General features: G+C 35.9%; 1 protein-coding gene and 1 non-coding gene across 2 annotated transcripts; both read right to left on the bottom strand.

Moving 5' to 3' along the window:
• Positions 1-970: 970 nt before the first annotated feature.
• On the bottom strand, positions 971-1,141 carry LOC129881320 (U12 minor spliceosomal RNA). Its single transcript, XR_008765547.1, has one exon. It is a non-coding gene; the product is annotated as a U12 minor spliceosomal RNA (small nuclear RNA).
• Positions 1,142-2,035: 894 nt separating this feature from the next.
• Positions 2,036-11,713, bottom strand: LOC129881035 (probable sulfate transporter 4.2). The gene is made up of 17 exons (XM_055955351.1): positions 11,252-11,713; positions 9,548-9,596; positions 8,902-9,103; positions 8,275-8,443; positions 7,564-7,629; positions 7,369-7,476; positions 6,992-7,099; positions 6,826-6,891; positions 6,352-6,412; positions 6,115-6,242; positions 5,281-5,322; positions 4,372-4,488; positions 3,861-3,912; positions 3,313-3,451; positions 3,061-3,149; positions 2,733-2,809; positions 2,036-2,629 (listed from the first exon to the last, which is right to left on the bottom strand). The coding sequence occupies exons 1-17, from the start codon at positions 11,609-11,611 to the stop codon at positions 2,312-2,314; spliced, it is 2,151 nt and encodes a 716-aa protein (XP_055811326.1). The 5' UTR covers positions 11,612-11,713; the 3' UTR covers positions 2,036-2,311.
• Positions 11,714-12,175: the final 462 nt, after the last annotated feature.

Here is a 12,175-nt window from a genome sequence, read left to right as displayed (position 1 = left end):
TATTTTGTACACGGTCGGGGGTTCTGTTTTTCTGTTAATGGGAGTTTTGGGTATTGCTTTATATGGTTCATTACCAACATTAAATTTTGAAACATCAGTTAATCAGTCATATCATGTGGTTTTAGAAATAATCTTCTGTATTGAATTTACTAAATAACAAGGATATACTCAACTATCTACTAACCTAATTTGTGACCTCCATAACTCTGTAAACTGAAAAGATACATCATATTCTATCTAATCAGGTCTCTCTCAGATGCTTCTTCGGCCTACATCTATTATTCCTAAAGTTCACCACAACCAATTTCTTACAACCTTCTTAGTAACATTTTTATCTCTCTTTTTCACATATTTGAATCATCTAATTTTCCTAAATCTTTTCTACCACACAAAGCCACTCCTACCTGAAGTCCCAAAATCTTCATCCTAAACTTGTATCCTCTTAATACATGTTCGAATCATCTAATTTCCCTAAATCTAAAATCTTCATCCTAAGCTTATATCCTCTTAATACATGTTCGAATCATCTAATTTCCCTAAATCTTTTCTACCACACAAAATCACTCCTACCTTAAGTCCCAAAATCTTCATCCTAAACTTGTATTCTCTTAATACGCCCACACAAAATCACTCCTACCTTCAAGTCCCAAAATCTTCATCCTAAGCTTGCATTAAAGATGTATCCTCTTAATACGCCCACTCTTGACATCCTCAACATTCCTCATTTTCACACATATCAGCAACCTCAACTATAAGAATTCCTAACTGGTCAAACAAATTTTGCTCTGTAGGTCTACTTAATAAGTTAAAATTTGAAGAGTGATAACAATATATTTTTGAAACCCCATTCATCATATATATAAAGAGACTTACATGACCATCTCTGACACCTACTTTTATACTTACTAATTTAAATTATACTACAAAAAGAGAATATAAAAATTTAAAACTATGAATTGGGGTGGGAGTTGGGAGGCCCGCACAAGTGAGTTCTGCAAAGTAGGCAGCGTCAACACTTGGCCAGCCTATAACCCCTCCATAAATTCTTGCGCCAAATAAAACACCGAAGTGCTTCTTTCATAAGCGCTGCGGCCGGCTCTCACCGCCCGCTTTGTTTTCCTTACTCATTAGTTTAAGGCAAGTTTTCCAGAAACTACTTCCTATCTATTTATAATACTCACATATTCTCTCATTACATTTCAGTCCTCGATGTGGGACTCAAAATTGCTTTGGTTCACTGACTTTTCAAAGTCCTGTTTTTCTGGGTTTTTTTCCTTTAGAAAATTAAAAAGAAAAAAAAGAAAAGACTAATAGATTGTTTGCCGCGGTTAATAGGAAAGTGAAAGTGTTTATTTTAGAAAATTGAGGTATTTAGTCCATGTTTTTAGGTAGAAGATTTGTGGAATGGAGAATGAGTTGTAAATCGTAGTTCTTGAAAGAGAGTGAAACTGTTTGTTCTTCCTCTGTTTATTTTGATTGTGTTTAACTATTAAGTGATTTTGAGTAGTTACCTCTTTTCTTGAGTCGAAGGCATTTCGGAAACAACCATCATACCCCCACAAAGATTGGAGGGGTAAGGTTTGTGTATATATCAACCTCCTCAGACGCAACTTGTGGGACCATATTAGATATGTTGTTATTGTTTGCATTTGAACATTACCAGAAATTTATCTTTCAAATGTAGTTTTCCGTAGAAACACTTGGGACCTTGGCATAGTAAAAAAGAAGTAATTTTTTTTGCTTATTTTCTGATGTTTTAAGGCATGGGTGAGAGGATGGAGTGTGTTGGATGTTGGAAAGGCGTTGAATATCAATTATGAAACTTATTTTTCTTACTCTCATTAGGGAAGTCATTTTCTTCATATCATGAACTTGCTTTCCCAGAGAAATATCTTTTAAAACAAATTTGACTAACCAATAGTGGAAAATCGAAAAGTATTTCCCTCCATACCGAACACACCCCTTGTCTGATAGAAAGGGTTGCTTTACATGTCTAGGCATTCAATTGTACAATATTAAGGTTTGCAAATGCAAATTGAAATGATATCAACAGTATGCTTTTCTTTTCTTTCCGCTATGATGTAGAGAAATTTTGCACTGGCATCTGATTACAAATTAGGGGAAGAATACATCAGCTAGGAAAACGATACAAATAACGTTTAATTACATATGATGAATAACTCTCTCTCTCTCTGTTCAAATAGGAGGCTAAGCTAATTACAGTCAATCAATCAATCAATCAAACCAAAGTCGAAAAAAATCGAATACATAATATAACATAAATACTGATACATTTTGGAAGCAGTCCCCATCATGTCTTTTTTGACAAGAGTGGCTCCAGTTGAGGATTGGTGTCCTTGGAAAGAAGAGATTCGTGGACACCAGATTCGAGCTCAGGTTGAAAAAAATCGTCTTTCCTTTGATTGAGTAGCCTCTGGAACAAGCTTGGTTTGTTTTCTGCCAAAAAGTCTTGTGCTTTTGGAAATTCAGTTAACCTCTGAACATGCTGAAGACAAATTTGCACAGCGTCATGGACTCGGACAAAGTACCACTCCTTGCCAATCAGATCAACCACACCAGCTTTAGCCAGGGTCAGTAGCACTTCGCGGTTGGGATTGGAAATAGCTAGCTGCAATATCACACATGTTATCGTAGGCTGGAAAGTAAGTTCTAGAATATAGAATTTGGGATGCATATTTGTACAGTCTTAGCAAAAGAGAGACATTCTCAACCTGAATGTCTCGTGATTTATATTCCTGATGGAGCTCTTTCAGAGCTTGAACAGCACTGGAGTCTATATACGTAACAGCTGGAATAGACACACGAATTGTGTTTAGTATGAAGAAACAAATGGTAGATATAGTATGCTCAACCCTTAAAGCATAATACTTTTCTTCAGTTTTCATATCAAATACTGGAAAATATTAGACAACTGTAAGAGACAGAAGAAGCTTTAGCACTACTAAAAGATAGCAAAGGAAATAGGCATGGTAAATTCATCATCATTTAGTAATTCAGATACTGCCTAACTAAAAAATGTGCCAACTCATGGAGACTTACGGGCCATCTCAAGGATCACAAAATGAATTCTTGAAACTTCTGGTCCCCGACCTTTAGATTCCTCTCTTTCAATTTCATAATCTCGTAACCTGTGCAAGAAATAAAAGAGATCACAGTGACATGTAGGATATAATTTGCTGAAAGCAATAGAACCTTAACAGTTTAGTCCATGCTTCAGAAATACTGAATTCAAGGGAAAAACTTGCTGTCCTTTTGGAAAAATAAAGAAAAAGAAAGACATAGTGTTCTGACCGGTCTTTTATGTAACTTGTGTTGGCAAAGTATATAGGTGCATCAATTCGAACAATCACAATCCCGTTGTATGTATATGCTTCGGGGTATTGTTGAGTATTTCTGTAAATAGTAGTCCCAGGAAGACGCCCCAAGATAGCTGAAAGCAACTCATGTCATCAAAAATTAAATTAATTATAAGGCATTAATCTAAGGGAAAACAATAATAGAACTTAGCACCTGCGGTTTAAACATCAAGTACTTAATTATATTGGAAATTTTGCAGCAAGCAACTAGGGGAAAAGAAATGCTTGTAAGGACTGAAGTGTCACCAAGAAAATGAAATATATGAAAGGGGGATGAGAAAACAACCCAGATAAAACATTACATTGACCTGAATATTTAGAGGACACGGGGACGCATCAAAGAATAGCAATGGCAACATGAAGAAGTCAATGATTCAATTACAGGATAGTCTTAAGAAAAGCTTAAGAATTGTGCTGGCGACAAACATATATTAACTAAGTCAATGATTCAATTACAAGGTAGGGGCGATTGCAGGAACTCACCAATATGCGGATTTGCTGATTCATGGATAACAAAAGCAAGTGACACACCAACCTGTGAACAAATGAGACCAAAAAGTTGGCAAGCTGAGTTTATCCTTGAGATCATACATATATTTTTCCAATATAAAAGTTATCAGCCAGTATATTGGATCTATTAACATCTTCATTACATATCATCAGGTTCTTTTTCTGGTTATAGAATTAGAGCAACAGGTCTTTTTTTTCACTCCCATTATGTGAAATTTCAAAATAAACAAGACATTGGACTACAAGCAAACACTGCAAAACATTTCAGTTATCAATGAATTTAACTTCAAGCATTTCCTGCTAAGTGATTGTACTTTGAACATCGTAAAATTATGTAACTACATGCAGGCCAAGCTCATAGCAACAAACAGTTGGTTGAACAGGAAAAGATAGTTCTCAGTTTATAATGTATGAAAAAACTTTAATTGAACATTCAGAATGAAATCTTAAATATATTTAGGTCTGATTATAGATAAATACTAACCCCAACAAGGACACCAATCTCTATGCCTAGAAGCAAGGTTGTCATGCAAGTAATAGTCCATAACAGAAAATCTTTCTTGTCAACACGCCACAAAAATTTAGCCTCATCGTAATCCACCTGAAATGAGGAAAAATGGAAACATGAATATAGTTGTACAATCTGAATATGATATTTGCTGCAGTTAAAGTTCGTTTATCTGTGTTAATAGTGAAATGCAGAATGTGGTCTTAATTGATCCTAAAACAGTCGGCATCTAAACAAGAATTTCATTCATGATGCTTCAAGGTTGTGAATATCTTACAGGAATGTGTTGTGCTTAGTGAAAGTAATTAAGAAATAAACAAAGAAGTGGATACGAATCATCTAAAACAAATAGGAAACTGATAATTAAGAGCTGTTCAAGAAATTATAAATGCAAATCCTCAAATGATCCTTGACAGCTGAAAGAGTATTACTTTCTCTTCAGCTACCGTGTTTTACTGTATGACTCGATATTACCTGATCATACAGCAATAATTCCCAGGGAAGACATCAATAGAGTGTCAGGACAATCAAACAATGAACTGGAAAATGCTCCTATAACACTTACTAATTAGCCTATAGTGAAAAAAAGGGTAAAGATGCAGGATGTTCTTCCCTTGCTGGTCAGTATTTGACACCAATCTATCAAAGCACATAATACAAAAATCCAATCAAGACAACTAGATACATCAGGGAACTATGCCATGATAAACCTAAATGAAGCATGATTGAGTAGTTGCTGATGTATTACAGTATTAGTTAATTGCTGATGTTGTTAAATTCAACTAAAAGCTATATCTGGCATACAGAGAAGCCCATTCAAATAATGGCAACCTTGAAAATATAAAATGGAACATATCATTTCGGGGTAGAGGATGGCACACATACCAGTCCAATTACAGCAGATATCACAATCGCAGCCAAAGCACACTGCCACAGCAATGAAAATAAATAAAAACAGTGAGCAGTGGAAGAGTTTAACATATCATAACTAAAAAAGGGCAGCCCGGTGCACTAAAGCTCCCGCTATGCGCAGGGTCCGGGGAAGGGCCTGACCACAAGGGTCTATTGTACGCAGCCTTGCCTTGCATTTCTGCCAGAGGCTGTTTCCAAGGCTTGAACCCGTGACCTCCTGGTCACATGGCAGCAACTTTACCAGTTACTCCAAGGCTCCCCTTCAGGAAATTGTCAATTGTTGAACACAAAATTACAAGCATGCAATAATGAAAAGATCTACTGTGTCCAACTTCCTAGATCATTGATACAGAAATGAACATAAAACATATAAGTTGTATAAGCAGATAAAAACATGATTACATCTCTTTTTTTCTGGACATGCTGAACTCCACCCTCACCCCCCACCCACCCCACCCCAAAAAAAAAAAAAGGAGCCCAATAGTGGCCCTTCCCCCATTTTGCTCCATCTAGACTCAAACCCCCAATAGGTTATCCTCCCTTATCATAGCATATATTACAAATTGGAGCCAAGATAGAGGCCAACAGACTGGAAACGCTGCTCCAAATGCTGTGACAAACAACAACGACAACAACCCAGTGGAATCCCACAAGTGGGGTCTGGGGAGGGTAGGATGTACGCAGACCTTACTACTACCTCATGGAGATAGAGAGGTTGTTTCCGAAAGACCCTCGGCAATCTAGTTGAAAACAATCTAATTACCGACAATCAGGTGAAAACTTTCACCTTCAAACAAATTCCTTTACCTGAGGTATGTATTCAAATACAGGAGTCAAGAACAATAGTGCACATCCCATTATAATTCCCATCACAAGCCCTGATAAGCCAGTTTTTGCTCCACTTTCATGATTTACAGCTGATCTAGAAAAAGAGCCTGACATGGCATTACGTAAAGAGGAGCTTTGTCAGAAACCATCTGGGAGAAATTTTGAAAAGATACAAATATGAAATTGATCAAGCCACACATAATATTCCAAACTCACCTGTTGTAGGGTAAATTGAAAAGAATGAGCCACAAATGTTGGCCAACCCAAGACCAAATAACTGTTACAATAACAGAACCACAACAAGTTTAGTTCAAAGTGTTCTGATTTCGCATGAGACTTCTTGTGGTTGTTATACAGCAACAATAGAAGGAGGAGAACGAAATGAGTAACCGGATGGTGTTTATTATAATTAGTGGAAATTGGTCAAGAATGAGAGTGTGATCAGAAGCTCTAAAAAAAAACATTCGGCTAACGATGGAATTAAGGGAGAAAAGGAAAAGGTAAGATGTGCTAAATATGAACATCTAAAATGTAAACTATCCAAACTACAAACATTTGGTGAAAACATTAACTCATACACATTAAACAATAGATCTTGCTCAATCTCAAAACAGACTACAGATAAATCAGACTTGTCCATACAAAATAAGTGAAAAGCAGTTATTGAGGAGATCATCGAAAGTCACACACCTCTTGATTTGAATCCAACTCATATCCATTCTTTGCTGCCAGTGCCTTGGCAATCCCCACTGATTCCTATAATGTTGGAAACTGGTATCACCTATCACAAACAGATTGTCTAACCAAAAGAAGAAATGGAAAAGGACAGATAGTGGATGCTTAAATTCTTACTTACCAGGATAGCCACACCAGTAATAAGAACTGTAGTAGGGATCAAAGACTTTACATGGCCGAATTGCTTTGGTACAGAAAACTTTGGCAGCCCCTGAGGTATATCTCCCACCTAAACCATCCGATAAACATCTTTAATATAGTGATAACATTTCCGTCAATTCACACCATGTAGAGTAGGTCTTGCTGACCCTGTAGGTCAGATGTTAAAATTAATTTATGCAACTATCCCTCTTAGTCCCATGTGAGGAAAAAAGTGGCAAATGTAACTGAAGTCGATATTACTGTGTTCTCAGACTAGGTCACATGAAATGTTTTTTGGGGGTAATCTTAGATTCAATTCCTGCAGTTCAGGCTGAGCTTAATTCATGTCATTCTCACCAACGAAATTGAAGGTGGATGATAGATTTTCACAAAAGTTGTACCCAGAACAACAGCTGTGAGGGGGCCAGCTGCACGCAGAAACCGCAAGTACTTCCTTGTTGTTCCCTGAAAAGAAAACATTTAGAACACATAAAACCTTCATATTACCGACAAAAAGTATATAATACATGTGAAAATGTTGCAAGCTTCTACCAGGTGCTTCATGGTCAGAAGGATAGCTAGCGTCAGTGAGCCCATAAGAAAAGGAGGCCATGAGAACTACAAAACAAAATAGAATCAGCCTTTGAAACAACGAAAAATATCTTGTAGCGATTAAAAAAAGAATTAACTGAATGACTTAAAACATGCAGAGTAATTCTCTTGCCTTTTGTCAAAATCTACTCTGGAAAAGGAAAAAAGGAAATTTTGTTGACTTAGAACTGCCTGTTTTGAAGCAGTTTCCAAGTCTCCAACAAAAAGATTCAAAATCCTCTTTGACGACATTCAGCACATACCACTGCCTAACTTACAATCTTACATTACCTTCATGGACTAGTTTTTTCAATGAATGTCCTTTGTCTATAAATGATTGAGAGATATGGCATTATGTCTCTCCAAGCCAATATTGTAGAATATTCCCCATTTATACAATCTGATAACCGTTGACTAAAAACGAAAATCAACCCCAACATTAAGGTTTTGCAGGAAAATCATCATAAAAGCTAAGTAGACAGGTACATCTGACATTGCAAAGAAAATTATCGCCTCATGCAAGTTCTGGTCGTCAGTGAATAGTGTGCCAACCACCCAAAAGATGAAATCGAATATCCAGTTTGCATACTTCAACCTAAATTACTCACATTGAGTTTCTCTTAGCATGCATAAAGATGGAGTAACCTGCAAATGTTTAATTCTGGAAAGTACCTTATCTGCTCCAGAAATTATACTTTCGATTAGAGGTATAATTTTGCTACTCCGTTCTATTTCATAGCCCAAGAAATACTTTGCTTGGGACAAGGCAATGACAAAAGCGGAGGCGGTTGTAAAACCAGATATCACAGAGTGGCTGATGAAACGTATGATCCATCCAAGCCTAGAGAGGAATGAAACTGGGAATGAGACTTTGAACAAATTTAGTCAGAAACAAAACCAAGATGCAGAATTTTCAACCAGTTTGTAAGAGAACCAGAACTCATCAGAGCCCAACGAACATCAAAAGGCACATTATTAGCAATCATTATCAACTCTTTAAATGCTAATAAACAAGTTTCCAAGTCCTATATGGACGGCAATATTTGCATCATACTCCTCTTAGGAAGTAGAAGATCTAGCTCAGTGTTAAGCATGGTTTATATTACAATCCCCTTCACTATGAATGGTTTCAATCAGTCAAGCTGGGAATGGCGAATAAATTCTCCTAGAAACTATAACTTTTTATGTGTGTATAAGAGATGACAGACATGGATTCTCACTGTGACCAGAAGAGAGTATGACAATTTAGATACTTCAAAGTTTATCATATGAAAGAACCAAAGCTTAAAGAAGAAATACCGTAATAGCGCCATTGTGCATTCCAAGATGCCAACCATAAGTGCTAACAGTATAGCGAGCTCCGTGTATAACTTGTCTGATGGTTCAACTATGCTGCTCAAGACATTTGAGACTAGAAGGGATGTCAATGCAACTGGACCAATTGCAAGCTGACGAGATGACCCAAATATGGTGTAGACAAATATAGGGATGAAACCAGAATCTGTTTAGCAAAGTCAGATTAAGAAAAGCTAAAATTATGAAGATAACCAAGTAAGCAGAAGATAGATTTTGTACTTCTTAAGAATCAAATGAACATAGATAGGAAACAAAGGTTCGTAAACAACGAGACATTCGGAAAAACTCTGGAATGGTCATGGTCATTTTAATCCTCATAGATTTTTCTTTCAGATATGGATGCTAAATTAAGAAGGAAAGAAGAAAGTGCTTCAAAGAGGAGAAAAAAATTGCCTTCTTATTTCAAAACAAGGAAAATAACCTTAGCACCTAATGCAGAACTCCATATTTGAATCGAGATTTATTTCAATTTCAGCATCAGTATTCAAAGGTCCCTTCATCAACATATCGAGAACAGTACCTACTTCACTTTATTGAAATGAAGAAAAGAAACCTACATAAGAAAATTAAGCTCTAATGGCGTACTTACAAAGTCCATATATGGGTTGAAGCCCAGCCAGCTTTGCATAGGACATCGACTGTAAACATAACATAATCAGTTAAAACGAAAATGTATACAATTTATTCATTCTCATTGAAAGACCAAAAGTGCCTCGAAAAAAGCACACTTGACAAGCAGTCTAGCATAAGATGATGGCTCATATAACGCTAAAGACTGTTGTGAGGACTGAGGACATTTTATCAAATCATCATTTTGATAAGAGCAATTAGTCTAAAAGGTTTTAGTATCCACATGCCCATTCTCAATCAAAAACAACTAAAGAGGACAAGTGAGCTCGGCAGGGCCTTCAGTCTATAGTTCTATCACATCATCAATTATACTGATTACAAATCATAAAAGATAAAACAAATCATAAAAGTTAAAAGAGGAACCAGAGCTTCATTATCTTAAATTGTGACTTTGGTCTATAAAATTGTTGAGAAACAGAAAACATTTAAGGAAAGTGGATACAGGAAGGTATGAGATATCCAACCTATCATCAACAGTAAGCTTATAACTAGAGACAGATCTAGAATTTAAATGCAGTGGTGCATTGCTTAATATGTATATTTTGAAAAAGAGATCCTTCAATTTTATAAACACGCGTACATGCACACTCTCTGAACCCGACAACATGCACCCACAGTTTATAAGCTGAATTCGCATGTATATAGCAAGAAAACCATGCTAAGGGTGAGGATCTTCATGTTACATGTACCTTTAGAGGCTAAGGTTTATGTCCTCCTCCGTGTATATCTTTTGGGTAAATATATTTACTGTTAGGGGTCCGGCCACACCTCCCACCATCACAAGGTGAGTATAGCCTGGATGTTGGATTCTGACTTAAAAGAAAGAAAGAAAAAGTACTCCCTCTGTAATTACTAAGTAGAACAATTTTTTCTTTGACTACAGTTCTTCATATGTTTTAAAATATATTAAATTATTAACTGTTGCAACTTATAGTACTCTTTGCAAAGTTTACAAATCTGTAAACTTTATTTCAAAAATCTTGAAGAACTTTGACCTTGTCCCCTGAACCCTTTTCACATAAAATGGGACGGAGAGAGTGATTAACTAAGCATTATCAACCTATGAATTCCATTACTACCTCTGTCTCAATTTATATGGTACGGTTGGAATTTTCAAACTAAAATTCTAAACTTTGACATGAATTCAAACATAAATGCTTCAAGTTTTTTTAAAATAAAACTTCTATATTTGGAAACTGCATAAAAGTACTAGCGTATAAATCACAACAATTAACAACTTTTTCCGATCAAAGAAAAACTTGATTGAATCTAGAAATTCTAATGGAGGGAGTACAATTTACAAAGACTGGGATTAATTCACTGTTTCATACACTTAGCTCAGCAATGGATAGGGTAACAGAGATTACTAAGAGGCCATTTGGATTGGCTTATTATAAGTTGTTCTCAGTTTTTTTTTTTTAGTGTTTGGTTGCCAACTTAAAATCATTTTGTGCTTTATTTAGATGGGTTTATTTAGATAACTTATTTTAAGCCGTTTATAAATTATAAACAGCTTATAAGTCAAAAAAAAAAGTTTGCCTTTACTTTTTTTTAACTTTATAATCAGTTTTCAATTCATAAGCTTCTTGAAAATAAGAATACAAACAGGCTATAATTCTGTATAATTCAATTCATAATTTAACAAATAATGAAAAAATTATACCTGAGGAACAAGCATGATTCCGACTGTGATACCAGCCATGAGATCAGGTTGTAAGTACTCTCGCACTTTATACGTTCGCATCCATCGATAACAAGGAAAACATAGCTCAATCCATTCCTTCCACGTCATCCCTTTCATCCTCTCCTTCCATTTCGATATAACAGACGCCGAAGAAGACGCCGACGACGACGAAGACGATGCCGTAGCAGACGGATGCTCCAGCGGGATGATTTTAACCGAGCGACTACCGCCGGTCGATATGGAAGTAGGAGAAGGAGAAGAAGATGAAGCGAAATCTACAGAATTAGTAGTTATAGCCGTAAGGTTTTGGTAGCTCGGAGAAGCGTAGGTTCTGTCCATGGCTGAGCACCTCGGCGAACGGCGGCGGCAGGTGGCGCCCACCTGAAAATGTCAGAGAAGAAAAACTGGTGATTGGCGGAAAAACTACAACTTTCATTCGCATTGTGGACTTTTAAATACATTTTCCAAATTGATTTAGGAATCATATTTAACTATTTTATTCTTTTTTAAAAAAAAATTATTTATGTTATCTTTTATTTATTTATTTATTATTTCATATTCAGCGTTTTATATACCTATTAGACACTTTTTGGGTAAGATATTTTTTATCAAAGAGAGATTTGATATTCAAAATTCGAACTCAAAAGTTTTAATTCAACATGGAGAATTATACCCACATAACAACGGTTGATGGTGTTGGAAAATCATATTTTGGGATAAAGCATTTTCCTATTCAAGATGACTCAATTTCAAGAGTTGAATTCGAAATGTATAACTAATAATTAAGTAATATTTATTAAATAAAATCTTATATGCACAATACAATAACAATAACATATTTCGTGAAACTCTACAAATATGATCTGGGAGGATAGAATATATGAAGACCTTACCACTAATCTC

The sequence above is a fragment of the Solanum dulcamara genome, chromosome 2 (assembly GCF_947179165.1).
Source record: "Solanum dulcamara chromosome 2, daSolDulc1.2, whole genome shotgun sequence".
Lineage (NCBI taxonomy): Eukaryota > Viridiplantae > Streptophyta > Magnoliopsida > Solanales > Solanaceae > Solanum > Solanum dulcamara.
This window is presented reverse-complemented; position numbering and strand designations above follow the sequence as displayed.

Excerpts from the sequence above, each read along its gene's own strand:
- LOC129881035 (XM_055955351.1), bottom strand. The coding sequence starts at position 11,611 with ATGGACAGAACCTACGCTTCTCCGAGCTACCAAAACCTTACGGCTATA. Across the intron at positions 6,892-6,991 it reads TTACTGGTGTGGCTATCCTG|GAATCAGTGGGGATTGCCAA; the intron begins GTAAGTAAGAAT and ends CCAACATTATAG. Across the intron at positions 2,630-2,732 it reads ATAAATCACGAGACATTCAG|CTAGCTATTTCCAATCCCAA; the intron begins GTTGAGAATGTC and ends GTGATATTGCAG.